General features: G+C 42.1%; 1 protein-coding gene across 2 annotated transcripts in view; it reads left to right on the top strand.

Moving 5' to 3' along the window:
- Positions 1-21,320, top strand: part of GRM2 (glutamate metabotropic receptor 2) — a 131,553-nt gene extending 110,233 nt beyond the window's left edge. For both annotated transcript variants that reach the window (XM_060239985.1, XM_060239986.1), the window contains 4 exons: positions 2,142-2,979; positions 6,636-7,702; positions 18,210-18,375; positions 20,678-21,320. In XM_060239985.1, the coding sequence (XP_060095968.1) occupies positions 2,142-2,979; positions 6,636-7,702; positions 18,210-18,375; positions 20,678-20,751 (2,145 nt within the window). In that variant the 3' untranslated portion in view covers positions 20,752-21,320. The remainder of the gene's footprint in view (positions 1-2,141; positions 2,980-6,635; positions 7,703-18,209; positions 18,376-20,677) is intronic.
- Positions 21,321-24,131: the final 2,811 nt, after the last annotated feature.

The following is a 24,131-nucleotide window of genomic DNA, read 5'->3' as shown; positions in this document are numbered from 1 at the left end:
AATTGACTTCTATTTTCTTCTACTATTTCAGACCAACACAGCTGCCTATTTGGATCTAGTTAAAGAATAAGATATACATCAAAATATATGATGGTATCATGTCAGAATTTTTATGAGGCTACTACCTTTCGCTTGCCATTTTGAAAGCGCAATCCACCTCCCACAGAGGTCGGTGGCAAAGTGTCTATTGATTTGACCTGGGATTTTAGCTATTAGAACGGCTACAAAATTCCCCCAAAATGTCATCCAAGTGCCTGAGTTCACATCTGTTTGAATGAGACTGCAAGTAGCCTGTAATGATAGCCTCCATTAAATACCCTGTTCATCTCAGTGTGGGGTTAATTTGGATGGCCTGTGAAGATAATGTAGGTCATTCCTACACCACAGGCTGTCCTGTTCTATCTTGCTTAGATTTACAGTGTCTGCAGAGCATGTGCCAAAGTCAGCTGCATTGTGGACTCCTACAACTCAGGGTCATTTTCTTTTCTGCCCATGGTCTGTATGTTGCAACAAAGGATTATCCTGTCATACCTAGATGGCACTTTGATGGTCTTTCATGCTCTTAAATCAACTCGTCACATTTTTAATGCATAACAAGAGCTGAGCTGCTGTTCAACTGTGTAATATCAAGCACTGCAACTTTGCATCAACTCTCCCCTCCCTGAAAGGCAACACTGTGGAAGATTTCTATCTGCCCTAATTTTAGTACATAGCAAGCTGCAGTAGGGAAGCATGTCCCTCTTCAAAACAAAAGGCATATTTTGCACAGTGACAGCCCACCCAAAAATGTTCAGATGTTTTCTTTCAGACAATACAGCTCAGGTGCATGTCACAGGAACATCAGCATTGCATTAATGCGCTGTGTAAATCATTCACTCAGGCAAGGCCAATTGATGCCAGCCGTGCTATTTGTTAACCTAATTCCCTTTATAAGAAAGTGAAATGGGTTACACAGCCAATTAAGAATTCGCTTTCAACAGCAAAGAACCTCAATCATACGTTTTTAATATTAGATTGCCAGGCTGTCTATCAGTGTGTGCTTTTCAGACTTCACAACCGCATCACTGAGCATGGGGCATTCCTCTAAATTTGACAGCTTCTTAAAAAAGCAATTTTCCATTTCTCATAATTACAAATAGAATTTTGAAATGTGTCTGCCGAGGGTTCAGCTGCTGGCTTAGGCAAAGCCACCAGGGAGTAGAGTTCCTATGCCTTGCTCAACCTTTCTACTGTATCTCATGAAGCAAGATATATTTAAAGACTTGTGGCCCATGAGCTTTTGTTTTGAATTTAGGCTTAATTCAGATCATGGTTTGTGCTAACGATAGTTCAGAGTTCAAGCCATAGTTTGAGTTTCCAAGTGTACAAGAGGCAGGCTTGTAGCTAACCAGGGACCCATGGGGTCTGGCCCCCTGACAGGGGTTTTGGGCCCCTCATCCCCGTTCCACGGCCACGCCCCTCCTGTGTAATTTAAATTGCATGGGAGCAGGAACAGTCACTACCCCTGTCACACCTTTTAAAGGGCCCGCCAATCAACTGATCAGCAGGTTCTTTAAATCATGCAGAAGGGAAACGGATAGCCCCCATGGGCCCCTTCCCAGCTTTCTGCACTCACCCCCATTATTTCTAATTCTGATTAGTCAGGGCAAACTATGGATCATCAATTCAAAGCTACAGGTAAGCTTCGTAACCATGTTCAGTCTGAATCAAACTTTAGAGCAGAATTGTTTCACTTTGGATTTGGAGAGGGATAGTTTCATGACTGGCACTCATTCTCCTTTTTAAGAGGCCGACAAGAAGGACTGCTAGGACAATACATTTAAGTGGTAACATTGTCATCTTCATAGTGATTGGAATAGAGAGCCAATGTAGTGTAGCACATGGAATGTTAGACCAGGACTGGGGAAATATGGATTGAAATGTGTGAAACTCACTGGGTGAATTTGGGCCTGTCATTCACTCTCAGCCTCATCGAACTCATATATTTGTTCTGAGGATAAAATGGGGGGGAACAAGGGTGCTCCCAACTGGTGCTTGCTGGAAGAGAAGAAGAAAAATGCAATACATAGAACTGTCTCTCGTACTACTTCTTACCTGCACCATATTGCTGTTGCTGATCAAGCCCCTTTTTCTCCCCACAGGTGGCTAACCTCCTGCGACTGTTCCAGATCCCCCAGATCAGCTATGCCTCCACCAGTGCCAAACTCAGTGACAAATCTCGCTATGATTACTTTGCTCGCACTGTCCCCCCAGACTTCTACCAAGCCAAGGCTATGTCTGAGATCCTACGCTTCTTCAACTGGACCTACGTCTCCACAGTGGCCTCAGAAGGTGACTATGGTGAAACGGGCATTGAAGCTTTTGAGCAGCAAGCTCGAGCCCGCAACATTTGCATTGCCACCTCAGAGAAAGTAGGGCGCTCCATGAACAAAAATACTTTTGATGTGGTGATCAAGGCACTGATGCAGAAGCCCAGTGCTAGAGTGGTAGTATTGTTCACCCGGAGTGAAGATGCTCGGGAGCTGTTGGCAGCTGCCCACAGGATCAATGTGTCCTTCACATGGGTGGCCAGTGATGGCTGGGGTGCCCTGGAGACTGTGGTAGCTGGTAGTGAATCCATAGCTGAAGGAGCTATCACTATTGAACTGGCATCCTACCCAGTACAGGAATTCGCTGTGTACTTTCGGAACCTTGACCCTTACAACAACAGCAGAAATCCTTGGTTCCGGGAGTTCTGGGAACATAAGTTCCAGTGCAGTTTTCACAACCAGAACTGCAGTCACCATTCCTTAAAGATAGGCAAGTTTGAGCAGGAATCCAAGATCATGTTTGTAGTCAATGCAGTCTATGCTATGGCCCATGCTCTTCATAACATGTACCAGGCACTATGCCCCAACGCCACCAAGCTCTGTGATTCCATGAAGCCGGTGAATGGCAAGAGATTCTACAAGGAATTCATGCTCAATGTAACGTTTGATGGTAAGCCAATTTGTGCCATGGAAAACAAGGACATAGTATATAGTAGAGAAGAAACAACAGGAGAAAGATCTGAGAAATTCTGAAGCAGGCAGTGAGGTCTCAAGACTACTTCTCATGTTACTTTGGGGAAATGTATTTTCCTTGATGGGTACTTGCAACATATAGCTGTGATCAGCTGAGAGTTTCCTATAGGGAAACTTTTCCAGCATGCATATTCTTCTATTTAATTGCCTCCTATTCAACAGCTAGTCTCAATCATTTCCCCCATTTTTAAGAACCTGCACAAATAGTGAACTGTAGTTCTGCTATGCCAAGCATGTTTAGAAATCTGACTGGTCATAATTTGCTTTCCATTTGTTAAGCTTTTATGTTGTGCTGAAGATGATGTAGGTATAAGAAAAGTCCATCTGAAACAGGAAAGTGATATTTATTGTAAGAAGGATCCATGGCCCCTAACCTGAACACGTCTGTTTCATTTCCCAGCTGTATATTATGGAGGAGGATTCACAGGCTCATTTTTTGGAGCCCAATGATATTTAGGTCCCCAATTTCAGAGCGTGTTTCATATTTTTCTCCTATTTATGAGCTCATTCAGGTGCTGTCTATAGCAGAGGGAGCCAAATTTGTTTAACATAAGAGCCACATTGAATAAACATCAGATGTTTGAGAGCTGCAGGACAGGAAGGCAGGCAGGCAAATAGATGGGAGGAGGGTGGGTGGAAAGAAAGCAACTTTAAATCTAAGTCACTGGCTGGCTTGGTTTAGAGAAGTGATTTAAAGAGACAAATACCTTCTCCAAGCCAGCCAATAGGGTGGTGTGGGCTTTGAGAGCCACACGGTATGTGTGAAAGAGCCACATATGGCTCCTGAGCCTCAGTTTGGCCACCCCTGATCTATAGTAATTAAGACAGAAATCGTAAGCACTGTTATGCCCTTTTAAGTCTACTGAAGTCAATTGGCTTAGTAGGGTGTAACTCTGTCTACGATTGCACTGTAAACTTTATAGTTTGTCACTGGGGAGATTAAATTCTCCTCTGGCTAAACCAACCATTAATGTGTGCCTATGTAGGACAGAAGCTAGGTTTTGAATGTCACTTCTAATGTTGTCATGACTTTTCATGGATCAACACCAGCCTTTTGTTTGGAATGCCTTCAAAAGCAGAAGGTCCACAATTCCTAGAGACATACAGCAATCATTTCCCCATCCCATGTAGATGTACCAGGCATGAAATTTCCATATTTCTAGTAGCTACTTTAAAAAGGGAAGATTTATTTATTTATTTATTTATTTATTTTTATTTATTTATTTATTTATTTATTACTTTGCATTTATATTCCGCCCTCTCCGCAAGCAGACTCAGGGCGGCTTACGGTATCATAAAAACAATCAATTCCATAAAACATATAAAACCATAATACATTTATCAGTTTAAAACTATTACGCTATCTCAATCCAGTCTGGCGGTATTGGGTTCTGACTATGACCACCAGCTTCTGTAGGATGTCCGGTGGCAGCCCATTTTCAGTCAACCAGAAAAGCCTGTCTAAACAGTTCAGTCTTACAGGCCCTGCGGAACGCCGACAGATCCCGCAGGGCCCTTATAGCTTCTGGGAGGGTGTTCCAGAGTTCTGGTGCGGCCACCGAGAAGGCCCTAGATCTTGTTGCGCATAGCCTGGCTTCTTTTGGACCAGGGGCAGACAGCAGATTTTTTGTCCCTGATCGCAGTGCTCTCTGGGGGATATATGGGGAAAGGCGGTCCCGTAGATAGGCAGGTCCCTGACCATAAAGGGCTTTAAAGGTTAATACCAACACCTTGAAGCGAACTCGGAACACAACAGGCAACCAGTGCAGCTCTCTCAGCACTGGCCGAATGTGCTCCCGTCGTGGTAGCCCCATTAACAGATAGATAGAAGTAGGCAATTTCAAGTTCCATTGATTTCAGTGGAAGAGTTAATTGCTAAAATCTCTCTCATTAGAATCTATGGTATCCAAAAGTGGTTAATTTCAGTTGGATCATGCCCATTAGGGTGCTCCATGAACACTGAACTGAATCTTATATGCAAACATGTGTAATCCATTCCCAATGGCCCTCTCCCTCACTTTTTAAAAAGAAAAGGTCACAGGGTGGATGGATGACAATAAGTAAGGTTTTTTTTTAATCCCAGTTTATTCTGGGAATGGAATTTGAGGATTTGAAGTGAAGAGTGTATGTACTTCAAGTACTATCCTGCATTTTCTGCTTTCTTGAAGGTGCATGAAATATGTTGAAAAGTGAAATCTGATTGATAAATACTTGAATTATTATTTATCACTGTGATTCACTCCAAGAAGAATGTGTTTCTTTGAATGAATTGCTATGACTTTTACTGCTGAAGCCAGAAGTTATTTCAAATGTATACTGTATCTTATGAAATGTGGTAGTTGCACTTAAAGTAGTAACAGACATTTAATAAGTGGTATACTCTGGGATGCATCCTGCACATTGAAAGGGGTTCTACATGAGATCAGCCTCACTAGAGATTGTTGACACATACCTGACACAGGTCTCCAGGACTGCAGAATTTACTCTTACCCTTGCCAACAGAAGATAGATCCCATGGTATATACCCAATAAAATACTGAGTGACCAGTGTTTTTCTGTTAATGCAAAGGTCATTGTGCAAGTGTTAGCACCTGCCATGACAAATTCTTGCAGAATTGTGAATGCTTACCATATCTCAAACTGAAAAACAACAATAACAACAATATGCATTATTTGACAGCAATATTAAATTGTAAATTATCACAGAATCATATATTTAAACTAATATTCTGAACTGAGTGCTATGTATCAAACTATGGAAATAGGTCATTGGATACAATGATTTTCTATGTGCAATAGCTTTCCACGGTTTTTAAAAAATCTACCAGCATAATGGCCTTTATATTAATGGAAGTGGACTGTAGGGTATATGTCTTTGAGGATATTCAGAATGAACTTCCTTACATACATTGATCTGCTATTACAAGAATGAACAGGTCCAGTCTTACTCTCTCCTAGACCTACTGATTGCTGCTGTGAGAAACTGGGGTATAAGTATTCACCCCACTGCAGTTCCATTGAGTTCTGCAATTCTACATGCTTGCTGAGGACATACCGGTAAAACATATATGGTGAGGGCAACAGGCATGCATTTGTGAACATCCACATACATTTATCTGAGAGGATGTATTCTGTGTTATTAGAATGTACATAGAATAGAAAACAAAAATACATTCAGGGTAAGGCATAATAATACAAAAGATGATGGCATTTGGAATTGAACTTTTATGCTCAAAATGGATAATAAACACTTGCTGCTCATACATTTCTAAAAATGTTGACCTAGATATTTTGAATTTATTAATATTCTTAAACATCAAATATTTGTTTTTAAATGCATTCTACTGAAGCCACATTTTCTGCTGAAAAATTTGTGTTAGTAAAATTTTTTTGTCAATGCTAAGAAACAAAAGCATATATTTCCAAGTCTCTGTGTAGTTAATTCTTTGCAGACATACCCTAAGAAGAAGAGTGACAAGTGCAGGCAGAGCTGGATTTAATTAAATGTGGAAATCCAGTTTTGTAACAGTTTAGTTTTTTGTATAATTTGCATTAGATTTTCCTATTCCACAGCTCCATTTCGACCATCATCAGACACCAAAAGCACCGTACGATTTGACCGCTGTGGAGACGGGATTGGCCGTTACAACATCTTCAACTACCACAAAGTTAATGGAAGGTATCGCTATCAGAAAGTGGGTTACTGGGCAGAAGGGCTCACTCTAAACACCTCCCTCATCCCCTGGGTGAAGACCTCAATTCCTGTTTCCCAGTGCAGTGATCCCTGCAAGAAGAATGAAATGAAGAGCATGCAGCCAGGAGACATGTGCTGCTGGATATGCATTCCATGCCAGCCCTACGAATATCTTCTGGATGAATTCTCTTGCCGGGACTGCGGTCTTGGCTACTGGCCTAACGAGACATTAAATGGATGCTATGAGCTACCCCAAGAGTACATCCGCTGGAAGGATGTCTGGGCTATTGGACCAGTCACCATTTCTTGCCTAGGTTTCATCTCCACTCTGTTTGTTTTTGGGGTCTTTGTTAAAAATAATGACACTCCCATTGTGAAAGCCTCGGGTCGTGAACTCTGTTACATCCTTCTTACTGGAGTGTTGATGTGCTATAGCATGACATTCATCTTCATTGCCAAGCCCTCCACTGCAGTTTGCACCTTGCGGCGACTGGGGCTCGGTACTTCCTTTGCTGTCTGCTACTCTGCTCTGTTGACCAAGACAAACAGAATTGCTCGGATCTTCAGTGGGGTGAAGGAGGGCGTGCAGCGCCCACGGTTTATAAGCCCCACGTCACAAGTGGTCATCTGCCTGGCTCTTATTTCCTGCCAGCTCATTATTGTCATCATTTGGCTCATGGTGGAGACTCCAGGAACACGGAAGGAGACAGAGCCTGACAAAAGGTATATTGTCATCCTCAAGTGCAACAACCGAGACTCAAGTATGCTAATTTCACTCACCTACAATGTCCTCTTGATCGTCTTGTGTACAGTCTATGCCTTCAAGACCAGGAAATGTCCTGAAAACTTCAATGAGGCTAAGTTCATTGGGTTCACCATGTATACCACGTGCATCATCTGGCTAGCATTCCTGCCCATCTTCTATGTCACTTCCAGTGATTACCGGGTAAGTGATCTCATGCTGTGAATGAATGAGACCAGAACCTAGTAGCAGTATGCTAGAAGACTAGCATTTCAGTTTCTCTGGTTGGGTTAGATCCAGACTAAATTTTTTGCTCATGGAAGGCTCTTCTGTCAGTGAAACAGAACTTGCCTGCCTCCCTACTCCTGTTGCAGCTCCCTGGTCTCCCTGATATGCTACGCCTGGGGGAAGGGAGACCCTGAGGACCAGCATGAGGGACAAATCAGGGGCCTGCATCAGAAAGCGAGAACTGGTATCATCCCTTCTGTTAGCAGAACATCATCTGGATCCAGCCCATTGTTACATTCTTCATGGTTAATCAAAGTGTAGGCATCAGGAACCTATGAAGTTTAAAGTCAAGTTTAAGTGTTGTTTTGGAAATAGCTCTTGGGGCTTGCATTGGGAAAGTAAAGCATATACAAATCACAGTGTCACTTGACTATGTTAATGATCCTTCCATTGAGATCAGTAGTCCCACCTCCTTATTCGGTATATTAAGGTGGACATCTTATTCACACTTACCCAGGAATAAGCCTCATTGAACACCATATGACTTATGTGCACAGGATATTTGGTGACAGTGGCAGGGACACATGAAGCTGACAAGTAGCTTCTCAATGCTGGCCAGTTTTCAGATGTGATTCACATTTCTGCAGGTTGAACTTCACAGCTACAAGATGGCACAGGCATTGGAACAAAAGTGTGATCGTCTTCATCAGTGGCAATATGAGCACTGTTTAATAGATGTCCATCACTTACACAGCTACATTTCACCAAGTCTAACAGTTATCATGCTGTTGGATGAACATGTCAGTAGTGCTGAGGTCCAAGGAGTGTAGAAGAGAGGCTCATTTTTGGAAGCACATTATCATTGTAATGAAAATACAAATAATCAACTATTTGGGGGCTATTGGCCCACATTTTTTTTCTTTCTGGCTATGCAGCTGCTTTATGTGGGACCTTATAGATTTGGTCAAAAATAGAAAAATCTCATTGTTTTCAAGCATCAGGGGGGAATGTACTTTGCTGGCAACGGCACAAAAGATGATCTGCAACTGAGTAATTAGGAGCTAGGAAATAATTACTTCCTGGACCTTCAGGCAATCTCCAAAATAAGCATTTATATAGTTCTTGCCTTCTAGTACCTGACTGCAGCCTTTCCTGCCCTGTATTTCTTTCTCTAGAGAAACAGCGTCACCTGCTGGTTATTGACAAGCTGTGCAACTGTTACTGGTATTACATTCTGAAGGAGAAATCATGAATCGTGCAAGAATGTTTTGTTACTAGTGATATAGAAAGGATACACTTACGCTAGTGAAACTCCACTGGTAGAGAAATAGGCCATTTTTTTTTATCCCCCCGCGTCCACTGCAGACCCCTGCTTCACCTCTATGCTCGTGTTAGGGTTGCCAATTCCCATTTGGGGGCAGGGGATCCCCTAGTTTGGAGACCCTCACCCCACTTTAGGGTTATCAAAAAGTGAATGTCCACTGGGGGGCACTCCATTATAATGCCTGGTTCCCATAGGGTATGATACTGAAGCAATCTGTGTGCATCTGGGGCTCTGGGAGGGCTGTTTTTTGAGGTAAAGGCTCCAAATTTTCAGCATAGCATCTGGTGCCTTTCCTCAAACCCCTTCCAAATTTCAAAAAGACTGGACCAGGGGGTCCAGTTCTATGAGCCCCAAAAGAAGGTGCTCCCATCCTCCATTATTTCCAGTGAAGGGAAGGCATTTTAATGGAGCACAGTCCCTTTAAATGGGATGGCCAGAATTCCCTTTGGAGTTCAATTGTGCTTGTCACACCCTTGCTCCTGGCTCCACCCCCAAAATCTCCTGGCTCCACCCCCAAAGTCTCCAGATATCTCCAGAGTTGAACCTGGCAACCCTTACTGAGGGTCCCTTGACTCCCTGGAGCAGAAGGGGCTGCAACATGGAGCATGAGGAGACAGGAAAGTTCTGCTCTTTGAGCTTCATTCTATTCTTAGTACTTTGTATCCAGTGCCTAGTATTTACCTCCTGATGGTGAACACAAAGAAACCTGGTCGTTTCAAATGAATCAGTAAATTATTCTAGGGCACATACTTGTGCATGTAACAGGGCATATGATTTTTCATCTATCAGGAGGGCTTGGAGAAAGCTTATACTGCTTCCTGGCCACTTCGTACCCCAGGAGGATTGGAACAGCTTTGAGGAGCTTGTTAATATGGTACTGGGAGAAACTTTGTACAAGGGGAGTTTTGTTAGTGCTTTTTTATTTCTGTAAGAATGCAGAATGTGTGGTATTTAGGGAATAGGCTGCAAAGCTCCCATTGAAGTTACCCGGAAACACCAAATTCCTCCATGGGATGCAGGAACCAGAGCTGTGATTTGATTTGGCTCATGGAAAAATCCTGCTATGCTGTTACCTTCTGAAGTGCTGAGTGACAGGGCCCTCTGTGCCCTCAGCTCCCAAGACAACTTTAGATGCCAGAGCTAAATACACTACAAAGCTGTTTAAACATGACTTGTTTTATTCCCCCTCCTTAATTTCTGGTGAGAAGCCAGCTCAGCATAAAAGCAGGAAAGCAGCAGCCTGGATAAGTATCATGGGACTCCTGCAAAGCTGGCATGCTGTAGATTTTCCCATTTTGAAAACCTCTGTTTGTATTGCTGCACACACATCACACTGAGAAGGCCCTCCCCCAAGTTGCCACTTGCAGAAGGCAGAGCTCTTGAAGCAGGGCTTTGCAAGAGGACCATAGTGGCTAGGAAGGTTCATAAGGGAGTAGGTAGTGCTTCAGGTATGTTGCTCAAAAACCATGATCTCTTCATGTTGCCAGGTCTCCTCTGGCCGCTGGTGGGGATATGGGGGTAGGGTTGTCAGATCCATGTTGGAAAACTCCTGGAAATTTGGGGGTGGAGTCTGAGGAGGACAGAGACCTCAATGGGGTACAATGACATGGAGTCCACCCTCCAAAGCATCCATTTTCTCCAGGAGAACTGATCTCTGAAATCTGGAGTGAGCTGTAATTCTGGGGGATCCCCAGGTCCCACCTGGAGGCTGGCATCCCTGCTGGTTACTTCATCTCTCTTTGCAAAAGCAAAGTTCTATTCTTTTGAATAGGAAAGGATGGCAAGGGCAGGGTAGTACCTATTAATTTGGTTAGGTTTGGGTTTTAGGTGACCAGAAAGAGAACCAGCTGGCTGTGAAGAAAGAGGAGCAAAACCTCCACTCTCACCACCACCACCACTTCATTGCTGCCTGCCTGCTTTTTTCTTGCATGGCTGCTCCAGTGGTTTTACTTGCTCTTCTCTGTGGTCGGCTTGTCGTCCTCCCAATGGCTGCTCAGGAGCTGAGATAAGAGCACAGGGTCTGCAGGGGGAAAGGACTGTTGGAAAGGACAAGCCCTTTACTTCAATCCCTCAATGAGGTCAAGAAGGCTTACCAGTTACCCATCCGCCTGTAGGGGCTGTTTTAAGCTGGAAAGCATGTGACAACCACAAGCTTTACAAGGCACTAACCTTGCTTGTTTTCCAGATATGTGAGGTGGGTACCACACTGAGAAAGAGCCACAAGTAACGTGTAAAAAAATCCCAAGCCACTGCATATCAGTGTTCTGTGTTGTATTCCATAGGGTCCAGGGAAAATAGAGTTGCCTACCTCCAGGTGATAACACAACAAAAAACGCAAGCTAGTGACCAATTTACTAAGAAGTATATAGAAATCAGTCCAAATGTCCAAAACATGTATATTCAAGTCCCAAAGTAGTGTGGTGACAAGCCAATCGATTAAGTACTTGTTTCTTTCCAGTCTTCATCAGACCTGGGACCAATATTGATTCAATTATATAGATTCTTTACATACTGAGCTGTAGCTGATGTGAAATTGCTGCTCTGTGTCCCTCTTTTTTGAAAATTGTGTAAAGGATCTATATAATTGAATCAATATTTGGGACTTGAATATACATGTTTTGGACATTTGGACTGATTTCTATATACTTCTTAGTAAACTGGTCACTAGCTTGCATTTTTTGTTGTGTTATCCATTATAGTGACCTCTCTTGGATTGTATTCTACCTCCAGCTGATGGCTAGAGATCTCCTGGGAATACAATTAATATCCAGGTGAGAGTAGGCAGCTGAGAGGTGATATGATCACCAGGTACTTGAAGGGCTGTCGTATAGAGGATAGTGTGGAATTGTTTTCTGTGGCCCCAGAAGGTAGGACCAGAACCAATGGGTTGCAATTAAATCAAAAGAGTTTCCGGCTCAACATTAGGAAGAGCATCCTGACCATTAGAGTGGTTCCTCGGTGGAACAGGCTTCCTTGGGAGGTGGTGGGTTCTCCTTCCTTGGAAGTTTTTAAGCAGAGGCTAGATGGCCATCTGACAGCAATGAAGATCCTGTGAATTTAGGGGGAGGTATTTGTGAGTTTCCTGCATTGTACAGGGGGTTGGACTAGATGACCCTGGAGGTCACTTCCAACTCTCTGATTCTATGACAGAAATCAGTTCACTTGGATAAAATGGCCGCTTTGGAGGGTGGACTCTGTCAGGGCTTTTTTGTAGCAGGAACTCCTTTGTATATTAGGCCACACACCCCTGCTGTAGTCAATCCTCCTGGAGCTTACAGTAGGCTCTGTACTAAGAGGCCTGTAAGCTCTTGGAGGATTGGCTACATCAGAGGTGTGCGGCCTAATATGCAAAGAAGCTCCAGCTACAAAAAAAAGCCCAGGACTCTGTGGTATTAAGTTCCATGGAAGTTAGAGTTGCCAGGTCCTACCTGGCTGCCAGCGAGGGGATCCTTGGTCCTCTGCAGGACCTTTTGCTGCACATGTGTCATGTGTACAACATTATGACGTCACCCAGAAGTGATGTTATAATGTTGCCAGCATTGGGGGGGGGGGTGATGCTCTAATTTCTGACCAACACTGTATGGCTTGTAGCTGATTTTACCATCATATCACCTTTCTGGCCAGTTTGGGATGGGTCTTCCAAAGTGCCCTGCAAAAGTCCTCCATCTCCCCAAGGTCTTCCCTCCTCAGGCTCCACCCATCAAATCTCCAGGTATTTTCCAACCTGGAGCTGGCAATCCTAAGGGAAAATTAAAATGAGTTAAAAATGAGTCCAGGTGATGATTCTTCAAGAAGTAAAACTTACTTTCCCAACACACAGTACAGATGACTGAATAGGTACAGAGCACATATCTGTCTTGGTATATAGCAGAACCTGCAAGCAAAAAAGGAGTGAAGGAGCAAAATAGAAACTAGAAAAATCTAGACCACAGGTAGTTTACTAGGCAACATCACCTCTTCTGTCAACTGAATAACCGTAACTGAATTAACCCTTCAATTACCTCTCCACTTCTGCTAGTTACACAAAGTGTATTCAAAAGCACACAGAATCCTGTTCTGATCTGATTTCAATGCTTATTAAAATAAAATACCACCAGTTTTCAGTGGTTTTCCAGTGTTATTTCAAATTTCTATTAGAAAAAAACTGAAAAAGTTTAATGACTTTTTCATGCTATACATTTGGAATGTGTAAAATCCTTTTAAAGAGTTCTGCTGACTCAAAAAGAGAATTATTTTGCAGGTTTTTTCAGTGGTCTCTAAAATGTCCCAGTATTTCCACTGGATAAAATTGAAAAATTTCTCAGGCCTTTTCATGCTATACATTTTGAGTGTGAAAAACCTTGGTTTAATTCATTCTCAAAGAGAAAATATTTCATAGGAGTCCCCCACCTCCAAGATCCCCCAGATTGGAAAAATGGTATGTGTGTGAGTCCTTGTTTTTTTCTGGGCCTTTACATCTCTACTCACTAGTTTATCAGGCCCAGAGATTACATTAATTCACCTCAGGACTGCTAGTTCTACAGACTGTATGGCATCTGGGCTCAAGAGAGGTTAAGTTTACATCTCAGCCTCTTCTATGATGTTCTTCTACTAGACTTCAGAACTCACACATCTGCTACAGTTACCTAGCCTAAACTCTTCCTCCCTTTCTGCTCATAATGTATATGGGTTGCCTATGTTATAAACTAGTTGCCACTTCTTGACTATTTTGTACATTACAACTTCATTGTTTAAACTATATTGGACAGGTGAATGAATGATATGAAAAAGATTCAGCCATGTTGTCTGGAAAGCTCTTTTTTGTAGTTGATTTTAAACCTACTTTTAGGTGGAACAGTGTACTATTAGACCTAAATCATCATATATGTAACCGAAAGACTTAACTGTTAACCCTCGATGCTTAACAGTGAAGTAATAGGCCTGGCTAGATCTTCTGAAGGTATGAAATAATATGAAACTAAAGAAGAGTAACAATAGGAGCCGTGGGGTTATGACGGGAGGGTGGGGTGCTATTAAGCCATTCATGCTTTGCCATTTTCCTGATTTAATCCTTGTTCTCACTCCCTTTCCCTCTCACACACACACACAAACACCAAACTTATTTACCACCTGAGAGAAAATATAGGTACCTGAAGGAGATCACATATTTTCCATCATAGGCAAATAAGAGGTTTAGGACAGTGGGATTTAAATCAGGGTGATGACGAGGATGTAATGATTCTGTCTCCTGCAGCTGCTTGTGACATGAAAAAAATGCCGATCTGATCACAATTTTTTGTTGTAATTTTGTCTCATTTAATCTGAGTGTTTTTCAATTTAATGTGCAGTTCAGAATTTGACACTTTCCGTTTTGCAGCCTGCAAACCTGTTATAAAATCTGTCGAAACCTAGTGGATGGGAGGCTCCACCTACTGATATTCTTATCCCAGTCTGAATTTGCTGAGCTTGGGAACGGGATGTAGAAACAGAGCACCACTCCACTGCCCCTTCACCTCTCCTGACTTGGTTGTTGGCTTAATGGAGTTTCCCATGCAGATAATTTAAAAGATAATTTTTTCTGCCCACTGCCTGGTCTCTGAAGGTTCAAAGTTCATAGAAAACTTTAAGAGGTTTCACTGAGGTATTGCTATAGCAGGACACATTGGTAACAACTCAGGCCCAGTTTCACAACATTTTGAGTAGTTTCTTAGAATCTCTAAATTTAAAATATCACTAGATACCCTGAGCAACATAAGGGCTGCTTCTTGCTTTGCATTTTGTACTAAAGCACAATATTCCAACGCAAAAATATGTCCAACTTACATCAAATGAAAATAGCATACACTTATTTAAAATATTACTTTTCTTGGCATATACACAGAAGAGGGTTATATTCTTTTTTGTTGTAGGTATCCATTTTACTCTGAAAAGTGTTGATTGCACCTTCTTCAGCTGTCACTTGGAAATAAACTCTGAAAAGTATTCCAGCAGTTTTCTTAAGAACACAAGAGAAGCTATGTTGTATCAAGCCAATGGCCCATCAAGTCCATCACTCTGTCACACAGTGACCAAAATAAACAAGGTGCCATCAGGAGGTTCACCAGTGGGGCCAAGACACTAGAAGCCCTCCCATTGTTGCCCCCAAGCACCAAGAATACAGAGCATCATTGCCCCAGACAGAGAGTTCCATCTACACCCTGTGGCTAATAGCCACTGATGGACCTCTGCTCCATGTTTATCCAATCCCCACTTGAAACCATCTATGCATGTAGCTGCCACTACCTCTTGCGGGATATATTTAGGATGAAATTGTAAGTTCATGATAAAGAGTCATGAGATACTGTTCTTGGTAGAAGTACTGCAGTGTACAGGAGTCTCACCATCTAGGTATCTCACTTATTTAGGGAAAACACAGTGAGACTTGATGATGCATTATATTGGAGTTACTGGTGTTTAAAATACTATAGGTGAGTATGTAGAATATTTCTTCACATATAGCTGTTAAATTTTCAAAAAATACTTTATACATTCTGAGGTGAATATGAACTTCTGAGCAGTCTCTTAGAGCACAGAAGGTAGAGATCTGAGCCTAGAGTCATATTGATTGCATTGATCTAGACTTGCACAAGTCCCAGAAATATGTCGAGTGATTTTTTCAAGATGTGATAAATAATTGTTCAGCTCAGTATAGTACAATCCATATGAGAACTGCATATACAAATGCATATACAAATGCCTAAAACTGCATATACAAATGCCTAAAACAATAATAGGAGCAATGTAATCCTGGTGGCTCTCATTGGAAATGAGAAAATCAGAGAATGTCCTTGGTAAAGTTATTGCCAAAATATATTAATTAATCAGTCTGTTTAAAGTTTTTTTTAAAAAAAATGCTGTGCTGTATTATTCATGAAGTAAGCTAAATTTCTTGACAACTTATTTAGTCTCTTTTAATGATGACTTTCACTTAATATTTCTCACCTATTGTATTGTATATATTCTTGAATTTAATTTCTGTCAATATGAAGAATGTATGGTTGAAGGCAAAGCAGTATGTTGGTGGGATGACAATATACTAGTTTCCTTAGTAATTCAAGAACAGAAGCAATCAACACCCCCACCATACAGTACTAGAAAGGAAACCAATATGTTATTTTATCTTTTGCCTAACCACCCACTTCTTTACATCTTTGTCTTTAAACACTTGTTCCAATTACCCAGCTGTTATTTTAATATATTTATTAAGCAGCTGTAGTCTAATACCACAGTTTTTAGGTATTTACACAACAAAAACTTTCAGTTCTGTTTTAGTTCATGGCAGTTTTTTTTAGTTTTATCTTTATTGTAGTAATTATAGTTCACTGTCTTTATTATATTCTCTTATTTCCACTGCTCCCCCCCTCCAAAGATGAAATCATGTACCCCGCATTCAAGGGATCCTCCCCACCAAAATCTACGCAGATAAGAGAAAGTACCCTATTTTATAGGCAATTAACATTGTCAAGGGTTAGAGTCTATTTCTAAACAAAAATAAAGTGCTTGAATGAGAGGAGATATCTCCCACAGTCTTATTTGGTTTGCTGAATTCCAAAGAGACTCAGATGGGATAAAAATGCTGAAATCAGCTTTGCAGTAAATTGAGAGATAAAGGGTATCAAGTGTTGGGTCAGGTTTTTGTGTCCCCTCACCTTCATGTTTTGTTTTTGCTTAAAAACAGATGCCCTATCCCTGCTTGAGAATCTCATTTTTAAAAACTTGTATACTCACCTGAACACAGTGTGATGGGGTGGGGGGCAGTTGGGATTAGATTCCTTATCTATACTTGCTTTGTTTTCAATTAACAGTAGATCCTCTCTTCTCACCCACTCCACCCCACCCCCACTTGAGGCTCCTGGGAAAGGTGAAAAACTCATTCATGTACCAGTACTGGCACTTCTCACTCTGTTAATTCTGCAAATGAAGATGTTAATTGCCTGTTAACTGAGATTTGGTGACTAGTACCATACATACTATTCCAATGTAGTGTACCATAGATCTATAAAAGGCCATTATAATACTTTGTTTCCAACCCCTTTCCTAATGATCAATAGCGTTGATCTAGACTTGCACAAGTCCTAGATATATGTCAAGTGATTTTTTTCAAGATGTGATAAGAAATAATGGTTCAGCTCAGTATAGCACAATTCATATTAGAACTGCATATACAAATGCCTAAAACAATCATAGGAGCAATGTAATCTTGCTGGCTCTCATTATTAGAAAAATCACTCTTTTTCACTAGGCTGAATACTGAATCAGCATTTTCATTGGATTTTCCACCACAATCCCAAGATCTCTTTAACAGTTAGTCATCACCAGTTCAGATTCCTTTAACTCAGTTCAGTGCTGTGCACACTGATGTTATTACATAGCTAAATAACAAAACAACTGATGTTCTCAGAAATAACTTAATAATATGTGACTTTTGCCTCCATATTATAGAAGTCACCCCCCCCTTTTTTTCAAATAAAGGTAAAAAAAAGGTAAAGGTAGTCCCCTGTGCAAGCACCAGTTGTTTTCGACTCTGATGTCTGGGGTGATGTTGCTTTCACAACGTTTTCATGGCAGACTTTTTACGGGGTGGTTTGCTATTGCCTTCCCCAGTCATCTACACTTTCCCCCCAGCAAGCTAGGTACTCGATTTACCAACCTCGGAAGAATGGAAGGCTGAGTTGACCTGGAGCCTGCTACCTGAACCAGCTTTTGCTGGGATCAAACTCAGGTTGTGAGCAGAGGGCTCCGACTGCAGTACTGCAGCTTTACCACTCGGTGCCACAGGGCACATATAGAAACATAAATCTCAGTTAACAGGCAATTAACATCTTCATTTGCAGAATTCAAATACACATATATAAACCTAAAACCAAGGGAACAGAAGATATTGAAGCAGGTACAAGGAAGGGGAGGGAGGTACTAGGAACTACGGTAACTTTTTCAGTTGTGATGGAAATCCTGTAGGCCAACATTGTTTTGAAGAATGTCCATATAGAAGAAGCTTATGCCTTCTTTTTATTCTAGGCTGACATGCTTCCTCCACCTGCTGGTGATGTAGCTTGTGTTTAGGTAATTCTTAGTAGTGCATATATGCATTTCCATCTCTTTCCCTGCCTGCAGCATTGATGTTCTTATTCTTGACCACAGGTTCAAACCACTACTATGTGCATCTCAGTTAGTCTTAGTGGCACTGTGGTCCTTGGCTGCCTCTTTACTCCCAAGCTTCATATCATCCTCTTCCAGCCCCAGAAGAACGTAGCCAGTCATCGAGTCTCCACCAATCGTTTTAGCGTGACTGCTGCAAGCTCACATGGTGAGTTACAGGGAAACCTTTTCCTGCACTGTGTTCATTCTCATTATGACAACAGGGAGCTGAAATGTATGTAACCTGAAGCTGAACTACAGTGTCCACATTTTAAAAGAATTACTCAGTGGTGAGGATGCAACAGAAAATTCTACACCTGGTTCAGGTTGCAGTGTTTTGGAAAAAGTGCAAAAGTTTTCTGAGAAACATAAAAGTACAAATGAACTGTAGCCCTGTTCAACTGTTACACTACTGGCAATTGAACAATGTGTTAGGGGAAATCACACTTGCACACTTCTCCTGATGCACATGATCACCATTTTGTGTGAATGGGGCAGTTTATGTATTTTTCCAGTTTTGATACACGTGACTGGAAACCCAGATTTTTGACAATGCATATTTACATTTACCAAAACTGGAAAATGTATTTGTAAACTATTAACACAAAATGGCTACTGCGTGTATTGAGAGGATTGCTCATAGCATAATCTTCCCTTTCAGAAGATGATGATATTGGATTTATACCTCAACCTTCACTCTGAACCTCAGAGCAGCTTACAATCTCCTTTACCTTCCTCCCCCACAACAGACACTCTGTGAGATAGGTGGGGCTGAGAGTTCTCTCCCAGAAGCTGCCCTTTCAAGGACAGCTCTGTGAGAACTATGGTTAACCAAGGCCATTCCAGTGGAGGAGTGGGGAATCAAATCCAGTTCTCCCAGATAAGAGTCTGCACACTTAAGCACTACACCCAACTAGCTGTGAGAACTATGGTTAACCAAGGCCATTCCAGTGGAGGAGTGGGGAATCAAATCCAGTTCTCCCAGATAAGAGTCTGCACACTTAAGCACTACACCCAACTGGCTCTCTGGCCACAGTTGGATGGCCATATAGTTGGATGGCCAAAATCATAACAACTGTTTCTTAGTCATCAGGACTGCCATATCATGCTCATGTTCATTTCTGTTAGTGCTATTCCCTCTGCTGCCTGTGTCCAGTTTGCAACAGGACAAAAGATTGTCAGACCTTTAGATTGTAAGACCCTCATTGGCTCAGACCAAGTCCAGTAGTGGCTTCCCAGATGCAGTGATAAAGGTGCAGTGCCCTCCTAAGCAGAGGTAGCCCATTGAGGTCAATGGCTTTAGAAGAATGTTACTCGGTTTAGGATGGCACTGGTAGTGCATGGTGTCTGGCTACCTTCAGTGAAGGTGCAGCAGTGTCCTTTTTGTGATTTAAGAAAAAGGCACATTCAAAATCTTGCACACAGTCAACTCCAAATGTATATTAAATGTGGATTTGGTAACCTATATAAATTTTATTTACCCTACCTGGATAGTCTAGATTAGCCCAGTCTCATCAGCTCTCAGAAGCTAAGCAGGGTCAGCCCTGGTTAGCACTTGGATGTGATATTGCCAAGGAATTTCAGGGCTGCTATGAAGAGAAAGGCAATGGCAAACCACCTCTGAATGTCCCTTGTTTTAAAAACCCTACAGAGTTGCCGTAAGTCAGCTGCGACTTGACAGGACTTTCCCACTGTCCTAAATTATGTTTACAACACTTGATCAAAGTAACTACAGTTTGTGGCGCTAAAGCCTGTTACCCTTCATTAGAAATCCTGCTCACGCACCCGCCTAGCTTCTGAAAGCTGAGGGTCTCATGAAACTGAATCCACATACCTCTGGATAAAGTCTTCAGGCAATGCTGATCTAGTATACAAGGCGGTGTGGGAAATGCAGATGTTGTATGCTCTGTACTAAATCCACATACCTCTGGATAAAGTCTGCAAGCAATGCTGATGCAGTATAAATGGTGGTGTGGGAGATGTAGATGTTGTATGGCTACTACAGAATGTGTAGTAGAATGGTTTGCAAAATTTCAGATTGCAGGTGAGGAATCACAATTTTTCATTGATGTCTTATGTCAAACTCCCTGCAAAAAGGAAACCAATGCAAAAGGCAAGTAACTTGAGAAGAACCTTCCTCCCTGATGTGCTAGTTTTCTATTTGGAATGAACATTTTAATGCATTCATACTAATAGCCCATAGCCTTTGTCAATATACAAAATTTAATACTAGGAATTGTTTTGAAAAATATGGCATTGTTAACAGTAAATGGAAGCTCACAGTGTAATCCTAAATGGAGTTATGTCCTTCTAACTCCATTAAATCAATGGACTTAGAGGCATGTTAAGATCACACAGTTACCCTCACCAGGTGTTGTAGGTTTGCAGATGGTGAGGTTTGTGGCATGTAAACATGGGGTTCTCAACAGCTATTATTCTTCTAAACCTCCCCTTAATTCTTCATTCCACAGGGTCATCTTCTCAGTATGTTCCAACGGTGTGCAATGGCCGTGAAGTGGTGGATTCCACAACGTCCTCCTTGTGAATGCCCTGTGCTTTCTGCCAGTGAGTGTATGCTGCCTTTGTGCAGACTTCCTAGGAACACATGCCTTTTTCTTTCCTAATGGGCCTTTTAAATTCTTTCCATTTTACACAAAACTGCATCTGATTATTGGACAGTCTTTTCCGGGGGAAAGAGAAATTGACACATGAGAACTGAGAACCAGCCTATACCCCTGAAGTTTATTGCCACCTCAGAGATACAGGAAAACTTCAGGATGCTTGAGTGTGTGCCTGTGAAAGGTTTCCTTTGTAAGGCAGAGACACTACTGACCAAGATGGATTCCCTCCCTCATTCCTTGGGAGACATGACAGCATTCTATAAAGACTGGATATTCATATTCCTCTTACCCAAACTACTGTACTATTGTACTGCCCCACCCTTAAAAGTTTCCATAACAAACAGTACAATACTTCTGCTATTAGAGGAAGGAGAACAACTGCCACAGACTTTGCAGGACTATTAGGTGCTACAGGTTGAATAAATGGGACAGAAGCTCATTATACAATACATACAAAGAACAAGGAAGAAACACAGGCTTTGGGGCAAAGAACCCCAAAATAGTTGCTATTTTATGTCACCCTGCTGATTTGTAAAGGTAATTTCTTAACAAAGAGAGACACTTCCTACAATTAATGAACAAGGTGCTCCTAATGTCTGAGAAGGAAATTTGGGGAGAAGAGGAAGAACATAAGAAGAGCCCTTCTTGACCAGCGTAAGCATCCATCAGGCCATTTGTCACAGCCACCAATTGGATGTTCCTAGATGGCTCACAATCAGGGCATGAAGGCAATAGCTTCTCCTGCTGTGCTCCAGAGCAACTAATATTGTGGCATTCTGCCTTAAAACATGTAGGTTCTATTTCATTATCATGAAACAGAACCAGCCCTAGCTGATCACAGAATGATATATGCTTCTCAGTTATACAAAACTTAGTGGAGCCAGGAAGAAAAGATAACCAGAAGACCTGTGTATTAGGTCTAGTAACACTAGCAAGGAGTGACAGAGGATTGTTGGCAATACTAGCAAACTGAAGAAAGAACCCATCATTAGATCTGCCAGGAGTGTCCATGTTCCTCTGTGAGTATGCAATGGTTTGGACCAAATACCCAGGAAGTCTTCCTATGTCACCAAATTGCCTAAGGCTATAGAATGGGAAAGGAAGGGTGAGCTCCAGTAAGCAGGAGGCCATTTGGAATGAGAGCTCCTGATGGAACAGGCAATGAAGGCAAATAGAGATTACTTAAGTACAAGGCTAAATGTAAGAAGAAACACAGGCAACTGCCAGTGACCAGGGGGAACCTGGCAACCATAGGCAACTTACACCCATCAGGTCAAGTACCTCCATTTCTCTGCATTTCAGTAGGACTCGTATTGAATCTGTAAAGGAGATCAGCACCTTGGTCAAGAGGCTGGATATGGGCTATAGACAAAAAGAAGGCCCTTGTCTGTCCAGGTCTGATTGGGTGAAGGTGGTGTCTGCTGCTTTGCTGTTTACACTGAAGCTCTGTAAGGATTGCTGACTATCATTGTTCTCAAACCTGCCTACCACAGCAGATCCCTGCCACTTCTAAACATTGTTAGATATTCTTTGTCCCTGGAAACGGCAGGTAAATTCTGTTTTGGTGCCAAAGCTTCCAAACAGGAAGCATATCCTAGCCTCCAAAGGATTCTGGGTATCTAAAGACACAACTATAATAGAACCTCTGAATAATTAGCTCCGTGATGTTGTGGGGAGACACACACATTTCTCTGAAGATTCTGAGCTTTTGTTTATGTATAGCTTGGCTCTCAGCTGCTCTAATCTGGCAGGGTTTTCTTTAAAAAAAAAAATCTTCTGAGCTCCCTGCCCCGGTGAAACACTTTTATTCTTAGTATCCACTTCATAGAAAATGAGTCCTGACCTGCCTCGCTGTTCCTCCTCTACTTCACCCTTCCACAGAATAGGGCTATCTTTTGAGGCCTGCTACTTGTCCGTGCATGCATAGAAGAGGTATACTATTCATGACACAGCCATTGCAGAGCATGACCTAGCTATGTATTGTTTCTGTACTCCAAGCAACTGGAGTCCTGTTACCCCATTATTCACATTAGGGTTTGTGAGTTTTTTTCTTGGAACTGTGAACAGGGCCTAGTTGTTAAATTACAATACACAATGGCTTTTTTAAAAAGACCCTATTCCACACTACCACAAACATTTGCTGTGATGGGAGGATTTTTCTCAGTGAATTATTAATCAATCCAATTTATATAGTACCTGAATTAAATCTCCTGCCTTATTCCGTATGTTTTGCTCCATGGAGGCCCATCAGGATTTCTGAGAACAAGGAGAAGGTATAGTAGAGGCTGGAGGACCTCAGTGGAAATCTCCATTCCTAAAAGCTGAAAATGGTGCTGAACATTTTGGGACAAACCCACATTATTCATTGCTGCCAAGAGTGCTGCCACCAGTTATTGCCTGGTGTAAGCAACAACAGTAGCCTGTGTAGCATGCATGCTGACTGCACTATAATTTCCAGTTTGAGGGGCGCTAAACTCAGTGTCATTCTTGAAAGGATGAATGCTCAGAAGAAGAAGAAGAAGATATTGGATTTATATCCCGCCCTCCACTCCAAAGAGTCTCAGAGCGGCTCACAATCTCCTATAACTTCTCCCCCCACAACAGACACCCTGTGAGGTGGGTGGGGCTGGAGAGGGCTCTCACAGCAGCTGCCCTTTCAAGGACAACCTCTGCCAGAGCTATGGTTGACCCAAGGCCATCTCAGCAGGTGCAAGTGGAGGAGTGGGGAATCAAACCCGGTTCTCCCAGATAAGAGTCCGCACTCAGGGGGAAGAGTGGCAGCTTTGGAGGGTGTACTGTATGGCATCACATCCCTGATGAGCTCCTTCCCCTCAGCAAACTCTACCCTCAAATCTGCAGAAATCTCCCAAACCAGAGCTGGTAGCTCTAGTTGTGTAAGATCCCCAAAGATAGCACTATTTTCTGTTTAGGTGGACCCTGTTTGCAGTTGCCAGCACTTGACCTGCTAAATCCCAGTACCCCTGGCACTAGCATGGGTTCCCTTATTCACTTCTTTCCAAAATTTAAAGAAGCCAAGAGAATTTTGAATATTGTACATATTCCGCTAAAGGTAAGAACTAGTGATGCCTGCCCTTGTTTGCTGGAAGCTTGAATAATGCAGATGGAACCATTTTTATAGCTTTTTCATGATGTTCTTGTTAAACATCTCTTATTTAATTCTGATGCCTGACAATCACTTTGGAGGAACCTTCTCTTTGTGAATTGTTTAACACCTGAGTCCCAGCAGATGAGAATAGTAAGCCTCCCATATAGGTCTCTTAGAAACAAGGACATCATGATCGTT

This window comes from Heteronotia binoei, chromosome 5 (genome assembly GCF_032191835.1).
Source record: "Heteronotia binoei isolate CCM8104 ecotype False Entrance Well chromosome 5, APGP_CSIRO_Hbin_v1, whole genome shotgun sequence".
In the NCBI taxonomy this organism is placed as follows: Eukaryota; Metazoa; Chordata; class Lepidosauria; order Squamata; family Gekkonidae; genus Heteronotia; species Heteronotia binoei.
This window is presented reverse-complemented; position numbering and strand designations above follow the sequence as displayed.